The sequence below is a fragment of the Salvia splendens genome, chromosome 12, assembly GCF_004379255.2.
Source record: "Salvia splendens isolate huo1 chromosome 12, SspV2, whole genome shotgun sequence".
Taxonomy (NCBI): Eukaryota; Viridiplantae; Streptophyta; class Magnoliopsida; order Lamiales; family Lamiaceae; genus Salvia; species Salvia splendens.
The window spans coordinates 3,549,428-3,566,640 of NC_056043.1; the positions used below are offsets into that span (position 1 = coordinate 3,549,428).

A 17,213-nucleotide genomic window follows, 5' to 3' on the forward strand; every position below is an offset into this window, starting at 1 on the left:
TAATCATAAATAATAAAGAAACTAAATGAATTTAAAATATGAAAACTTTCCTCAACTTTTTGCATAGTGATAGGAAGAAAACTTCCGTTTTATATGCAACGCATGGATAATTGAAATGCCACCATAGTATATTCAGCAAGAATAAAGGAATATTCTAAGTTTTATAAATAGATGCTTCTTGCAAAATCTCATAATTTTCTAAACACTAATATGTGTCTGTTTTTATTGTGATTGGGAGGTCTAGCTAGTTCATCTCTCAAATGGTGTAGCATGTGGGGGAGGTGATCCGCTCCGCTCTCATATCTACTATTTTAAATAATCATATAACAAAATTTACTTCCAAACGTATTTTAAAAAATATTTACAAATTAATTTTTTTTCATTAAAAGTCCCAAGCCTTCACCACTTTCCATAAAATGTCCCACAATACAAAATTCGGTGACGAAAAGCCGATTCTTCTCGTCATAATCTGAGGTAGAATTATGGTGTTTCCTAAGCTTTTAGCATATTTTGAAAAAATATATCCCCAAGTTTTAGCATACTCAAGAATTTGTCCAAAAATTTTAGCGTTTTAAAAAAGTTTCTCAAATTTTGAATAATTAGAAATTTTGTTGAGACACAAAATACTACTAACCCTTCTCATTTTTTACAAAAACAACGACAATATTAATGCAGATGCTAAAGTGATTTTTTTGCATATAATATAATGAAACATTTTATAGAATATGCTAAAAGTAGTGTGGGACATTTGATTAAAACACAAGGTTCTATATTAATGGGAATATTATGGGATAAAGAGAGTATTGCAGTTTGACATCTAAGACCATCTCCAATGGTACACTAAAACCTAAAATGAGATAGGTAATTAGCTTCAATAGTACTCCAAAATCAATCCCATTTTTGGTTTTTGGAAAAAAAATACATATCTTTAGGTTAACACTAAACCCAAACCCAAACCCAAAAGTTTTTCAAATTTTGTGAGTAAAAAAAACATAATATAGAGAATATTTTTTTAAGTTTGAGTTTAGTGTAGATGTTTGGAGTAAAATCATATTTGATGTAACATTTACACTAAAATTGATTTGAGTTTAGTATAAATGGTTGGAGATGCTCTAAATATCTCCGACACCAAATTAAGAGAGCAACAAGGTCAAATTATGTTAGGCAATTAGCGTAATTAATTTTTATATCTTCGAAGTACCCCCTATTTATTTTTCGGCCAAACCTCCAAAATCAATTAATGGCAACTTGATTCAGAAATATCCTATGCCTTTTTAGTCGTCGCGTAAAAAACGCTCATATTTAACGATGAATAATAAAGTTACTTATGCGATAGAGCTCGTTATAAAATATTTTAACACATTTTATAAAATTATGTTTGTTGCACTTTAGAAAATATCTATATACTATTCAATTTGGATTGGCTGTGTAAAGCTGACTTTCTATTTTTAGGAATGGGCAGGAAAGCTATTCCGTCATTGCTCCAGCTCACTTTTATAACCGTCGAAAATTATGAAATTGATCCTAATTAAGGTCGAATTATATAGGATTTATTATAATTTCTATACCAATTTTTTATAATATTTTCAAATCTATTAGTATAACCTTTTCAAAATATCAATTTTATATCTAATTTCTCAAAAATCTATTAAATCTACCACCAGATTCAATTTCTGGCATCACATTGATAATATGGCATGCTTATATATGAGATGAGGTTTAAATATTTTTTTAGAAAATGACGCATAAAAGGCGGAAAGGATCACCTCATGCATTGTATACTACATTTCATAATACACTATTAAATAATTGACAAGTGGATCTTATTTTATGGAAAGAAAAGTTGTTTCCATTATAACCTTTCCAATTAAGTAAAGAAATTTAAACTACACTAAATATAAAAAATATATGTATTCAAATCAATTTCAGTTAATTATGTTTAATCTTAATAATAAAAAAAAAGTAATGTTGGATTACATTTTATAGAAAGAAAAGTTAAATCAAAATATTTTTTCTTGCACTTAATTTCTACACATCTTTTAGTTTCACTAATTCTCCACCTATTTTAATAACTAATCTTATTTTTTTTCAAAGGTTATCTCCTCATAATTTTGTTAGATGCTATATCAATAATATATATATATATATATATATATATATATATATTAATTTTTATGTATTTTATGCTAAAATAACATCGCCATTAGTATTAGCAACACTAGTCCATATATTAGTATTTTTTGTATATCATGAAATAAGTACAAATACATAGCAGGAATATAAAAATCAAAATATCATAAAAAGAAAAAAATTATTGGAAAAACTTCAAGTAACAAGAAAGAAAATAGTAGTACTAAAAAGTAAGAAAATATTTAATATACAAAGTTTTAAAGGTTCATAATTTATTTATTATAAACTTTGCTTTTGCATATAATATGCTGGTATCAAACCATCATGTTTGAGTCCTAGAAAAAACACAATATCAAGATAATAAAATTGATTGAAATTACTTTGTTTTTTTATTAAAATTGAGCATAATTAACTGAAATTGATTTCAATAAATAAGTTTTTTATATTTAGTGCTGTTTAATTTCTTTACGTAACTTTTCTTTTCATAAAATAAGATCCACTTGTCAATTTTTTAATAGGATATATTGGAAACAACTTTTCTTTCCATAAAATAAGATCCACTTGTCAATTTTTTAATGGTGTATTATATAATGTAGTATATAATGCATGAGGTGATCCCTTCTTAATAACCGGATAAGAGAGTGTTATATTGCTAACTCAATACTTAATTGCTAACTATAATTAAATAATAGCCCTTAGATATTCAAATCTAGGGCCTAGATCATCAGGCCTAGAATGTCAATATGATCAACAAAAACGTCAGGTATTAAGGTCAATTTACAATAAATTAGTTGTAACTAACTTTTGAAAAATATCTCATAACTTTAAAACGCATATAACTTTCTCGATTTAAATTATTTTTTCACACAACATATATCTAATTAAAGATAATTTCATTAGAATTCTAAGGAGATCTCACTTGCATATGTTCCTATGTCAATATTTGAATTTTTTTTGAAAATTTTCATAAATTTCTTTAACAGCTCTATATCAATACATGGCAAATAATATGCCAATACAATGCTTATACAATGTCAATATGAAATTGTATTGACATTGCCATGTCTTTGTGTTGATATATTTCATACATTGTATTGACATTGTGTTTCTAAACCCTAAATTTGATAGTTGCTATTATCTTTTTAATATTAAAAAATAAAAAACAAAATTACACATGGCATATTGTAGACCACAAGATTTTTAAAATCTCATGGTCTTAAATTAATTGTAGTTAGTAATTAAATAATGAGTTAGCAATTGATCACTCCCCAAGTCCAATAACTATGAGTTCAGAGCCTTTGTCCTAGCGGCAAATGGCTTAGACATTATTGCATGAGGTGCCGAGTTCGAGCCCTCTTGACATCAGTTGTAATTTCTGTAATTTCCTCCCTTGTATAGGAGTTTATTTTTTTTAAAGTCCAATAACTATGAAAATAATTTATAAATATAAAACTAAATAAGATATTTTAGATTCACTTATAAATGAAATAAATATCGTATCAGTATATATACTATTTCAAGATACATACAATTTCAGTTATTCGAGCATGATAATTGGTTAGTTAGGACTTAGGATAATCTACTTGCCGATTGTCAATGGCATGGGGTTTAAAATGTTAAATAGTAATACACACGTTTCATACATGCATATAATATTAATTACTCCACTTTAGTCGAACGTATAGACCTTCAAGTTGAGTGCATGGCAAACTATATACTCCCTCCGTCTCGCATTACTTGCACTTATTTCCTTTCTGGGCGTCCCAAGTTATTTGCACTCTTTCCATTTTTAGTAACAATTTATAACTACAGCCGTAATTGTTGACTTTGTTTATCACTCATTCCTTAATCTCCGTGCCCAAAAGGAAAGGTGCGAGTAGTGCGGGACGGAGAGAGTACTATAAATAAGACTCGTATTTGTCTCTTAAAATTCACCAATATATCACTTTATCACCCCATCAATGGCCACCATTACAATCACAAAATGGATAATCCTATCCATCAACATCTTGGTCATACAAACCCTAACCCTAACCCTAACTCTAACTCATGCCCAACAAGTTCCTTGCTTCTTCATTTTTGGAGACTCCCAAACCGACAATGGCAACAACAATCGCCTTCTTACATCTGCCAAAGCTAATTATCGCCCTTACGGGATTGATTTCCCCGGCGCCATCCCCACCGGAAGGTTCACCAATGGCAAAAATATCCCTGACTTCCTTGGTATATTTTTACTTGTCTAATTTATACTCCCTCTGTCTCCACAAAATATATCACAATCGCCATTTTTGTATGCCCACAATTTAAAATCACACTTAATTTTTTCAGTTTTAGGTAAGTGGGTCCGCAATCCACTAAATTATCACAATAACATGCCACTATAAAATAAATATTTAAAATTGAGACTTATATTCCACTCACTTTCCTTTATGTATTTCTTAGAATTCGTGCAAGTCAAAGTGGGAACAGAAGGAGTACTATGTATTTAGACCGTCTATTGAATAAACTATTTCTTGATTTCCGCAGCTGAGTTGTTAGGGTTTTCCAATCCGATCCCGACGTTTGCGTTTCGGAGAGGCTCTGACATTCTCAGAGGACTCAACTACGGATCCGGAGCTGCCGGGATTCTTGACAGCTCCGGGATACGACAGGTGATCATTGACCACACAAACACATTCAATTTTTTGAAACCATAAAATTCTACGTATACTAAACTATTAGAGGCCAATATATGTTTATGGTATAGGGCCCTCGGTTCAGCATGAACGAGCAGGTAGCAATTCATGGGGCGACAACCGGTCAAATCACCGCCATATTCCGGAATCGGACGGCAGCGGACAACTACCTGCGACAGTGTCTCTACGTCGTCAACATCGGCAGCAACGACTATATTAACAACTACTATTATCAGAAGCCTCGGTCCTTGTCTAGTCTTATCTATACATCCGACCAATTTGCCGACCAATTGATCGCACAATTCTCTCGACAACTAAGGGTTAGCAATTACGAAATAAAACTTTTAATATGTTACATTAATTCTAATATTATACATGTATAACGCCAATTGCGTGTGACATAAATTGATACTATATGTATACAATACTGATTATCGAAAAGAGATCAAATTTTATAAATTGAACAAATACAATTAGTATATCGTTAGATTCCTCACAAAAGTACTGTAGTTTAAATTCAAAGGTTTGATGTAGTTTTGAAAAGAGAAATTGGTTAATTTTAACTAACTGACGTATTTTTCTGTTTCTGTTTTACAGAGATTGTACGACCTTGGATCAAGAAAAGTTGCGGTATACGGGATCGGTCTGATCGGGTGCATTCCTCAAGAGATATTATTATATCCGATCACCAACGGATCTCCCTGCGTCGACAAAATCAACGTAGCTGTCGGACTATTCAACGCCAGGCTCGTGTCACTCATCAACAACCTAAACAACAATTTACCAAATGCTCAATTCACTTACATAAACGCCACCAACATTGCACTAGGAGACCCTGCCCTCATTGGTAGGTCTATTTAAAATCAAAACTCGAAAAAAAATTTTTACTAATAGATGGATTGTTGTTGCAGGTGTGAAGGTGTTGAACGCTTCGTGCTGTGAGGTGCAGACGAGTGGGCCGGCAGCGGGGCAGTGCTTGCGTGATGGAGCGGTGTGCGGCAACAGAAAAGAGTATATATTCTTCGATAATTTTCATCCCACGGAGATCTCGAACAATGTGACGGCGTTGAGATCTTACAGAGCTTTGCTGCCGGCTGACGCGTCCCCGGTTGACATTGAACGGCTTGTTCGGCAGTGACTGAAACATTTACTTTTCAAATGAGATTTTATGTAATGTTGTTTTATGAATTAATGAATACAGTACACAATAAAGTAAGAGAGTTGTTTATGTCTTTGCATTGAATAAAAAGTTTTGGGTTGAAAGTAAACTGAACTCGATCTTTGCACATTATTTGGGGAATGAAAGTATTAAAGTGTGATCTCTATATTCGTACTGAGATAACCTTTGAGTCTAATGTGACTCAACCTTTAAATTTTTGTAAATAAAATATAATTTTTACATCTTCGTAATACCCCTATTTATATTTTTGGCCAAACCTCCAGAATCAATTAATGGCAAAACTTGATTCAAAAAATATCATATGCCTACAAGCTTTTGGTCGTCGCAAAACAAACGGTCATGATTAATGGCAAATAATAAAGTTATTTATGCGATAGAGCTAGATATAAAAATATATTTTCACGCATTGTTAAAATTATGTGTATTGCTCTTTATAAAATGCAAGTATAAGTATATTCAAATGTTTATTTTGCCTTTATTTATTAGTTCATGTTATAAAGAGTAAACACTAAATTGCGTGTACGATGAAGTAGTATATATTATTTGAATTTTAATATGAGTTGTGTAAAGTTGACTTTCCATTCGCCAACTCACTTAACCGTCGAAAATTATAAAATTTGTTCGAATTAAGGTTAAATTTGCAATATTAATTGTCCTATACGATTACAATTCCTATGAAACTTATCATTCAAAATTTTAATCATATGGAACAATGGTAAAGATACAAAAGTTAGCATTTAAAATGTAAATATTTTTGAATGTTATGAATCGACCAGAATTCGATCAAAAGTTGTGTTTAAATGACATTTTTTTCATAATCAATTGAGAATGATATGAAAAGTAATTTTATTTTTTTATTCAGTAATTCTTATCGAGTAATCTACTTATATTTATACTCCCTCCGTCCCTGAAGAGTATGCACTATTTTCTTTTTCGTCTGTCCCCAAAGAGTATGAATATTCCAATTTTGAAAACTCTCTTCTCTCTAATGAGGTGAGACTCATTCTCCACTGACAATAATTAAAAAACTTTCTCTATCTATCTCTCTCTTACTTTACCAATAATGCATTAAAACCCGTGCCGAACCCAAAGTTCATACTCTTTGGGGACGGAGGTAGTATTAAAATATCATATACAACCAAAGAAATAAATTACTAGTATATCCTAACAACTACGTATACTATATAAATCATAAAATAATACTCCCTCCGTCCTTGAAAGTTTGTCTCATTTTTTCATTTCCGTCCGTCCCACAAAATTTATCTCATTTCACTTTTTATCATTTTTTGTAGTGGACCTCATATTCCACTAACTCATTCCTACTCACATTTTATTATAAAACTAATATATAAAAGTAGGCCTCACATTCCACTAACTTTTTCAACTCACTTTGCATTACATTTCTTAAAACTCGTATCCGGTCAAAGCGAGATAAAATTTAAGGGACAGAAGGAGTAGTTTTAAACAATATATTTTAGATTCATGGATAAATTTAAATTGGTGTATTTTAAGAGAATTAGTTGGTTAGGTAGGATAAGGTAGGTATTGTCAATGGTATGGGGTTTAAATAATACACACATCACATGCATGGCAAACTATAATAAGACTCTTATTCGTCTGTTAAAAACTTAAAAATTCACCAATCGCTTCTTTAATCATCCGATCAATAATGGCCGCCACTACCATCACAAAATGGATGATCTTATCCCTCAACATGTTCATTGATGGGGTACGGACTAAACAAGCCCAACAGCAGTGACGGCCCATCAGCCCAAGGAAGAGTATGAGTTCGGCATTACCAAAGAGTTCGGCCTCAGCCTACAGCTCGGTAAAAGCCAACCAGCCATCACGCTCTCAGGTCGGCATCAAGCTCTACTCTCAGATCGGCAACCAAAGCAGTTCGGTCTCAGTAAGAGTTCGGCCTCAGCCTACAGCTCGGCAAAAGCCAACCAATCAAGCTCTGCTCTCAGGTCGGCATCAAGCTCTACTCTCAGATCGGCAACCAAAGCAGTTCGGTCTCAGTATTCGACCGAACAAGGAGTTAGTGGACCCATTCAGGATTTCCACAACTTCCAACACACCCACTACCACGTGGTGTCAGCTCAGGCCACGATCGTAGGCCATGACCTACGCTACATGCAGGACCTCCACGACATCCACAACCATCATTAGTGGTGATGCAAGCCACGATCTTAGTTCAATGTATAAATAGAACTTAGATCAGATAGAAAAAGGTTAAGCTCTCTAGAGATAAAATAGCATATAGCAAGTCTGTGTTGTAAGCTGTAATCCCAGATCAAGCAATACAATCTTGCCCTCCCTTCTTCCCGTGGACGTAGATTTACTTCAGTAAATCGAACCACGTAAATTCATTGTGTCGTAGTCCTTTTTCTCTACCAGCATTTACAAACATCAGAAATTCGCGGCGCCATCACTGGCGCCGTCTGTGGGAAACAGAGAACAAAATTTGTGATAAAGCGAATTTTTGATCCATTTTTTCCACCCAAAAAATGCATACCAGATCGCAGAGTACCCGTATTCCCGCCCGTGAGAACCAGGAGGAAGCCAATCCATCCCACAGGTCTGGAAAACAGCCTAGGGATAAATCCACCACCAGTTCTCATGGCGAAGGAACAAGCCGCTCCAAAAATCGTCCCACCGAGTCTTCCCAGCAGCCTGATTTGAATGAGGCTGTCAAGCTGTTCTTGGCTGAGAAGCAGGATGAGTTCTTAGCCTTCCTGCAAAAGAGCCAACAGCCGAAGACGAAAACGGTGGATTCTCCTTCCTCGTCCAGACATGAAAGTCACTACCGCAGTAGTACCGTGTCTTCCAGGAAGAAGAATCCTCAACCCCGACATGTTCCTGTTCCTCCTCGGTACCGGAATCACAGGAGAACTCAATCTCCTCCATACCGACGAGATATCGGATTCGCCGTGTACGGAGCACTGAAGACTCCGTTCTCGGACGACATCACCCGAACTCCTCTACCACAGAACTACCGAACTCCGTCGATGACTTACGACGGGCTCGTGGACCCTCACGATTTCTTGGGGCGCTATCAATATAACATGGCGAACCAGGGTCTCAACGAGGTCCACATGTGCAAGCTGTTTCCCGAGCTGCTCATCGGGAACGCGAGAAGGTGGTTCGATAGCCTCCCCCAGGGCAGCATCAGATCTTACCGAGATCTAATGGATGCCTTCCACAGGAGGTTCTTTCAGAAAGCGGAAGCCCGAATCACTTCGGCTCAGCTGCTTTCCATTCGTCAAGGTCGCGACGAAAAGATCAGCGACTTCCTGACGAGATTCCATAAGGAATGCCTACAAGTAGATAATCTCAATGATCTACTTGTCATTTCGGCATTCCAAAATGGAATCCTGCCCGGAGCTCTCTACAGAAAGCTCGTGGAATGCAGTCCGCAAACAGCTCAAGAGATGTGGGACATTGCGGACCAGTTCTCCCGGGCCGATGAGGCAGACCGTCGTAAACGGTCGTTAGACAGCTCATCGTCCAGAGGAGACGAAAAGAAGCCCGATCATAGCGATCAGAGGCTTCCTCGCCGAACACCTTCCCCACCAAAGGAGGGATAGCGGTCATCCGAGGTGATCGAAAAAGAGCAAGTGTGTTCGCAGATTGCGCTTAAAAGTGCCGAGCAATCAGTTCGGCACCATCAAGCATAGCAATCACAGCAGCCGGAGTCAGAGGCAGGCGAAATGACCGAAGTCACACCGGAGCCGAACTCAATGGTGTACGGCATTGAAGCCGTGATTCCGGTTTAGATCGGCATACCCAGTCCCCGAACTCAATTTCTCCTCAGAAATGAATGGTGACGGACTGAGAGCCGAACTAGATCTTGCCGAAGAAAGAAGAGAATTGGCCTGCATAAAAGCAGCCAAGTACAAGGAGCAAGTAGCCCGGTATTACAACCAAAGGGTGAAGAAGCTGCAATTTCAAGTGGGAGATCTCATCTTGAGAAACAACGAAGTAAGCCGAGCAGAAAAGCTGGGCAAGCTCGAACCCACATGGGAAGGTCCGTATCGGGTGTCCGAAGTCCTCGGCAAAGGGTCTTATAAATTGACTCACATGTCAGGAGAACAAGTACCCCGAACATGGCACGTCTCCAACCTCAAAAAGTTCCATTTGTAAGAGACAGTCCGGTCGGTCAGTCTTGCGTCCTGTTCAGTCAATGTGCTTTATTTGGTTTACTTGGTCTTTATTTGTCTCTGTGCGTTTTTGTCTGTGCGTTTTGTCTGTCTATGTGCGTGTCGTCTCTTACAAATGTTACTGAGGTATCTTGTTCTTCGAAGGCTGATCCCCTTCTTAGAACATATACAAGCCAACGATTGTGAGTCAAAGCTTCTACAGAAGATACAAGACCACAATTCAGCTTAAACAAGCAGTTCGTCTGAAACGAGCTGCAACAAGCCAACGATTGTGAGTCAAAGCTTCTACAGAAGATACAAGACCACAATTCAGCTTAAACAAGCAGTTCGTCTGAAACGAGCTGCAACAAGCCAACGATTGTGAGTCAAAGCTTCTACAGAAGATACAAGACCACAATTCAGCTTAAACAAGCAGTTCGTCTGAAACGAGCTGCAACAAGCCAACGATTGTGAGTCAAAGCTTCTACAGAAGATACAAGACCACAATTCGGCTTAAAAATCAAGCACTTCGTCTGAAACGAACTGCAATAAGGGAAAGTCCGATCCACGCGATAAACCTCGCCGAATTAGGACGACCAAGTTCGGTCAAAGAAGTTTACCTCATAAGACCGAGGACGACCATGTCTAGTCAAAGAGGTTTACTGCATAAGACCACTTCGGTTAACTGGGAAAGTCCGATCCACGCGATAAAACTCGCCGAATTAGGACAAGGGAAAGTTCGATCCCGGCGACGAAAATCGCCAAATTAGAACACAAAGACGAGTCCGGTCAAAGATGTTTATTTCATCAGACCAAAGACGAGTCCAGTCAAAGATGTTTATTTCATCAGACCAAAAGACGAGTCCGGTCAAAGATGTTTATTTCATCAGACCAAAAGACGAGTCCGGTCAAAGATGTTTATTTCATCAGACCAAAAGACGAGTCCGGTCAAAGATGTTTATTTCATCAGACCAAAGACGAGTCCGGTCAAAGATGTTTATTTCATCAGACCAAGGACCAAGTCCGGTCAAGAAAGTTTACTTCATAAGACCGAGGACAAGTACGATGAAATTTTTTCGCTAAGCTGTAAATACAGTGTTAGAAGCGAAAACAAAATTTCATTTTTCAAATCTTGTTCGGCATACAACTCCGCTACCCTACAAAATGGCGTTACGCTATTACAAAGGACTATTCTACTGTCCAGGGTTGCTGAAGTTAAGCCACCTATTCACAAAATCCTCTGGAAGCCGAGTTCGGTTGTGCCGAGCAGATGAAGAATAAGCAGGTCGACGAGACGCTATCCTCGACCCAACGCCTCTTCCCCGAGCCCGAGAAGTCCTAACACCTCGGCGATGAAGAGTCTCTGCAATAAGCATCTGCTGATCTTGCTCGCTCATAGTCACAACTCCTCGGCGACTTTCAGTCCGTCCCTGTCTTGACGATTCCGGTTGCTCCTGAGCCCGTTCTCGTCTTGACGTTTCCGGCTGATCCGGAGTTCGTTGTTGACTTGGAGTAGGATTTTGAACAAGGGAACCAGAGGTTTGATCTGGAGTGCGAGCATCTGTTGGCGCGATATGCCGAAGGAATCTTTCTATGGAGGGGCGCCGAGAAAGAACAATGTTGTACCGAGAAGCCCAACGCCGCAGTGATGTCACAACTTGTTGGCAAGCCGAGCTCTCCAGCGCATTGTTCCTCCGGAGTACATGATATTCCTCCCACAGTTCGTCAACTCGACTCTGAACATCCGAGATGGTAACTCCCCCGCGCTCACGGATATAATCCTCATACGCAGTCCTCTCAGCAATGGCCGTATTCAGCTCGGCCTCCAGATCTTTCTTATCGGACTCTAAGTCTTTGATATTGGCCTCCAGCTTCACTAAACGAGCCAGAAGCTCGTCATTCTTCGTCTGATCGGCTATAGCTCTTTTCTCAGCTTCGTCTAAAGCCGAAGAGTACAGCCGTTTCCAGTGAAGTATCTCCATCTCCTTGAGTACAAAGCAGCTATATTAGTTCGGCAGCTGTACCGAGCAGATAGTAAAATACAACAAGAATAAAGGCGAGTACGAAAAGCTATACGAAGACAAGTGTAGAAAATTTTTCATTCACAAGGAAAATTTTTACACTAGGAGGGCTTCAAGGCCATTTTACAAGGAAGAAACTAGACTAAGAGAAGGGAGACGAAATCATACTCCGCCAGCTTCGTCTCCGGCTCCTTGGTCTGGTTCAGCTTCTTTCTCCTGAGCTACCTCAGCCTCGGCCTCGCATCCTGCCGGCCTCGCCTCCGCCTCCTGATCGGCCTCCTTCTCCGGATGCCCGGCCCGCTCGACTTCGGCCTCCAGCTCCTGCGGCTCGGCCTCACCCTCTCCGTTGTAAGTCGAAGCGGGTGAAACGGGTCCCACAGAGGCAAAGATAGCCTCCAGGTTCTCGTCCCGATCAGCTCGACAACTCCGGACTCGGTCTGCAGAAAGCAGGACCGAGGATGAAGCGAGCTCCTCAAGGAGCGGCAGATTCTGAAGCCGAGCTGCTATCTCTCGACTGTACAGAGGCAGCACGACGTCGGCCCCCTGCTCGCCCTTATCGGTAATTAGCCTTACCAGACTACCGACAAAGGCCGAGAACTGGCTGCTCAAAAAGAGTTTCTCCGTGTAAACACGGAGAGCCTCCCCCTGGGCAGCCACGGCGGCAGCCTCCTTCTGAGCTTCCCGGTGCTTCGTCTGCTCTTGCAGGATGATGAGCTGGTTTTTGGCTGACCGGGCTTCATCCTGAGCCGAGATCCTAGCAGCTCGGGCCCTCTCAAATTTGGCCTCAGCCTGTTCGGCCACACTACGAGCAAGATGCAACTCCTTCTGCATCTCCTCGTAGTCGTGGGATGCTTTGGAGAGCTCCACGGAGACGAGCTTGGCTCTCTGAAGATGAACAAGGAAAAAACTCAACAGAATGGCCATCAAAAAAATGTGGAAAAGAAGCCAAGTCAGAAAGCTTACCTCCACAAAATTCGTCGGCCATTGAAAAGGCTCAGGGACGTGTTCCGAGATGTCTGCAACCACCTCGGAGATGACCAGGTCTTTCCCCGGCACTCTTGGGGACTCATGAAATTTCCCCTTCCCTTTAGCCGAACACGACTCCGGCACTTTTGGATCCGAAGAAGAGGTTTTTTGCCTCTTCGGATCCTTCTCGGCTTCAGACGCCGAGCGAGGGGCTCTTTGCCTCTCCGGCTCCACAAGCTCGGAGGACTTTCGGATAGCCTTATTCAGCATGTACACTGCCAAAAAACAAGGAAACAAGGTTAGTTTTCTTCGTTAAAGCAGTAGAGCATAAAGATAAAAAGAAATCCTCACCCTCGGCCTCTTCGTCCGAAGACGAGATGTCGAACACGACGTCGCCCTTGACGAGCTCAGACTCCGTGTATTGTTTCCTAACTATGGGAATCTTGTTGAGCTCGCCATCGAGCTCGTCCAACGGTTCGGGCCGAGGATGACGGATAACGGACTTCGGCCCTCTCCAGGGAAAACTAGGAGCCGCGGTCCTATCATAGTAGAAGAAGCGGTTTTGCCACTTCGGCCACTTCGTTTTACAAAAGGCCCTAAAGGGCTGTACAGGGATCAAGTAAAACCAAGACCCCTTCCTCTTAAATTGAAAGAATTTAAGGATCGCCTTCAAAGACAAATCCCTTCCTAAATTACGGAGTTCGGCAGCGAAGGCCGACAAGTGCCTCCAAGAGTTCGGAGTCACCTGGCCTAAAGGAAGCTGAAAAAAATCTAGTAAATCTATAAAGGCAGAAGGGAGGGGGAAACGAAGCCCGCATTCTAAGCAGGCCTCGTACACGGTGGCGTAACCCTCCGGCGGGGAGTCAGCTCTATGATCACCGTCAGGTACCACCGCCTTCCCCCCAGGAAAAAAGTATTTTTCGGGTAGGGATATCACGGTATCCTTACTCAAAATACTATGGAAATACTCTACGGTCTTCTCCCCGGACTCTTTCCGGCCAGAAGACCCCTTACCGCCTCTCCTACCGATACCCGACTCCGAAGAAGAAGAAGAAGACATTTTTCTTACTTTTTGAAGGTGAAGAAAGTCTGAAGAAATTCTTGAAAGCGGAAGAAAATTTTTACGCAAAGGAGATAGAGTGCAGAAGAAGCAGTCGCAAAAGTGCTCCAATGATGAAGAAGGGAGGTATTTATCAGATTCGGCGAAGATTTCAAAATCGTCGCACCGTTTCGAATCCCACCTTTTCAGGATTCAACGGCCGGATTTTACTGTCGCATTTAATGCAGTCACGTGCACGGCACGTCCCCTGACGTCAGCCTCCCCCGTACCTTTATCCAGAATGCCGAAGTGACTCGCTTCGCCGAAGTGATTCACTTCGTCTTTCGGGGGGGGGTAGTGATGGGGTACGGACTAAACAAGCCCAACAGCAGTGACGGCCCATCAGCCCAAGGAAGAGTATGAGTTCGGCATTACCAAAGAGTTCGGCCTCAGCCTACAGCTCGGTAAAAGCCAACCAGCCATCACGCTCTCAGGTCGGCATCAAGCTCTACTCTCAGATCGGCAACCAAAGCAGTTCGGTCTCAGTAAGAGTTCGGCCTCAGCCTACAGCTCGGCAAAAGCCAACCAATCAAGCTCTGCTCTCAGGTCGTCAGATCGGCAACCAAAGCAGTTCGGTCTCAGTATTCGACCGAACAAGGAGTTAGTGGACCCATTCAGGATTTCCACAACTTCCAACACACCCACTACCACGTGGTGTCAGCTCAGGCCACGATCGTAGGCCATGACCTACGCTACATGCAGGACCTCCACGACATCCACAACCATCATTAGTGGTGATGCAAGCCACGATCTTAGTTCAATGTATAAATAGAACTTAGATCAGATAGAAAAAGGTTAAGCTCTCTAGAGATAAAATAGCATATAGCAAGTCTGTGTTGTAAGCTGTAATCCCAGATCAAGCAATACAATCTTGCCCTCCCTTCTTCCCGTGGACGTAGATTTACTTCAGTAAATCGAACCACGTAAATTCATTGTGTCGTAGTCCTTTTTCTCTACCAGCATTTACAAACATCAGAAATTCGCGGCCTCATCACTCATCATACTAACCCTAACACATGCCCAACAAGTTCCTTGTTTCTTCATTTTTGGAGACTCCCAATCCGACAATGGCAACAACAATCCCCTTATTACAAAGGCCAAAGCCGATTATCCCCCTTACGGGGTCGATTTCCCTGGCGCCATCCCCACCGGCCGGTTCACCAACGGAAAAAATATCGCCGACTGTCTAGGTAAATTTAATTTGAAATACATCCAAACCCTAGACGAAGTTCTGACCACCTATCCACCAAACAAATTAATTATTTCTTGATTTTCGCAGCGGAGTTTTTAGAGTTTCCCCATCCGATCCCACCTTTTGCGGCCACAAAAGGCCCCGCCCTCCTCAAAGGACTCAACTACGCATCTGGAGCTGCCGGGATCCTTGATAACTCCGGGATAAACTTGGTAAATCATTGTCATTGACCACACAAAAAAACACACACACACACACAGAGCTAATTATGAAACCTTTAAATTTTACATATACTAAATTATGAGAGGCTCATATTTGTGGTGTAGGGGGATCGGTTATGCATGAACCGGCAGTTAGAGAATCATAAGGCGACAATCGCCCAAATCGCCCCCTTGCTCGGGAACCAGACGTCGGCGGACGTCTACCTGAATCAGTGTCTCTACGTCGTCAACATCGGCAGCAACGACTATATCAACAACTATTATCAGCAGCCGCCGTCGCCGTCTAGTAGCTTGACACCCGACGCATTTGCCGACGAATTGATCGCAACCTTCTCCACACAACTAAATGTTAGCAATTACACATATCAATTTTTTTAAAATACACTATCAAATTGTTGTTAGATTCCTCGTAAAATTAGTTTTTAATACAGTATCTATTATTTGAAGAAAAGTTGCAGTTTTTAATAGGATCTCTCATTTTCTAGAGCTTGTACGAGCTCGGATCGAGAAAAGTTGCAGTGTTCGGAGTAGGTCTAATCGGGTGCATTCCTCAAGAGATATTGTTATATCCGATCACCAACGGATCACCCTGCGTCGACGACATCAACATTGCGGTCGGAATATTCAATGGCAAGCTCGTGTCACTCATCAACGACCTAAACACCAAATTACCAAATGCCCAATTCACTTACATAAACATGACCAGCATTGCACTAGGAGGCCCTGGCCCCGCTGGTAGACGTCTATAATTATATCAAATTATAGCAACTCGGAAGAAAAAAAAAAAAAATGGATGGATGTGATTGTTGCATTTGCAGGTGTGACTGAGGTGAATGCTCCGTGCTGTGAGGTGCAGAAGGCGGGGGATTCCGCGCCCGGGCAGTGTTTGCCTAATGGATCGGTGTGCGAAAACAGAGATGAGTATATATTCTTTGATAATTTTCATCCAACCGAGATTTCAAATACCTTTACGGCGTCAAGAGCTTACAGAGCTTTTCTGCTCACCGATACTTCCCCGGTCGACATTGACCATCTTGTTCGGTAGTCAATATGGACTCTTAGTATCTTTAGACTGTGTTTGCCACCGTAGATAACTCCTCTATCTCGGAGTTATTTCACCTCTAATGAATAAATTAGTGAGGTCACTCCATGAAAAATAGTCATATTCTTTATTCTCTTTTGTACTCTAATGAAGTGAGTCTACTTTCATTAATAATATTTCAATGTGTTTTGTTTCTATAACTTTTTTACTTTACTAATTTTATAGTAAAATTTATGTCGTCCACTAATACATGTAGTAAAATTTATGTCGTTCGCTAATGCAAGATTGTTTTTGGTTGACGGAAATGAGTATGAATTAGATTGTGCTAAACTTTTTTTATTCACTAGAAAAGTAGGATTTTAAAAATAATAGTTACAAAGTTTAATTGTGTTAATGAATCTGAATTAATAACTGTAAAATTAACTAAATCACAATATATTCATAAACAATTACTATTATATTGTGAGAAAATTGAAAATCCCACTATTAATGAATGATAATAGTGGGATTATCAGTTGTTTTTTAATTCTTGTACACCATTTTAT

General features: G+C 40.0%; 2 protein-coding genes across 2 annotated transcripts; both read left to right on the forward strand.

The window, feature by feature from the left end:
• Positions 1-4,079: 4,079 nt before the first annotated feature.
• On the forward strand, positions 4,080-6,073 carry LOC121758214 (GDSL esterase/lipase At1g29670-like). Its single transcript, XM_042153634.1, has 5 exons — positions 4,080-4,353; positions 4,657-4,781; positions 4,877-5,125; positions 5,403-5,652; positions 5,717-6,073. Exons 1-5 carry the CDS (start codon positions 4,092-4,094, stop codon positions 5,941-5,943), a joined length of 1,113 nt encoding a protein of 370 aa, XP_042009568.1. The 5' UTR covers positions 4,080-4,091; the 3' UTR covers positions 5,944-6,073.
• A 1,539-nt stretch (positions 6,074-7,612) lies between these two features.
• On the forward strand, positions 7,613-16,764 carry LOC121758217 (GDSL esterase/lipase At1g29660-like). The gene is made up of 6 exons (XM_042153636.1): positions 7,613-7,703; positions 15,209-15,403; positions 15,493-15,617; positions 15,732-15,974; positions 16,112-16,361; positions 16,445-16,764. The coding sequence occupies exons 1-6, from the start codon at positions 7,655-7,657 to the stop codon at positions 16,669-16,671; spliced, it is 1,089 nt and encodes a 362-aa protein (XP_042009570.1). The 5' UTR covers positions 7,613-7,654; the 3' UTR covers positions 16,672-16,764.
• Positions 16,765-17,213: the final 449 nt, after the last annotated feature.

Coding starts and splice junctions, on each gene's coding strand:
- LOC121758214 (XM_042153634.1), top strand. CDS start 4,092: ATGGCCACCATTACAATCACAAAATGGATAATCCTATCCATCAACATC. Junction 4,354..4,656: donor AAATATCCCTGACTTCCTTG/GTATATTTTTAC, acceptor TGATTTCCGCAG/CTGAGTTGTTAGGGTTTTCC. Junction 4,782..4,876: donor ACAGCTCCGGGATACGACAG/GTGATCATTGAC, acceptor TTTATGGTATAG/GGCCCTCGGTTCAGCATGAA.
- LOC121758217 (XM_042153636.1), top strand. CDS start 7,655: ATGGCCGCCACTACCATCACAAAATGGATGATCTTATCCCTCAACATG. Junction 15,618..15,731: donor ATAACTCCGGGATAAACTTG/GTAAATCATTGT, acceptor TTTGTGGTGTAG/GGGGATCGGTTATGCATGAA. Junction 16,362..16,444: donor AGGAGGCCCTGGCCCCGCTG/GTAGACGTCTAT, acceptor TTGCATTTGCAG/GTGTGACTGAGGTGAATGCT.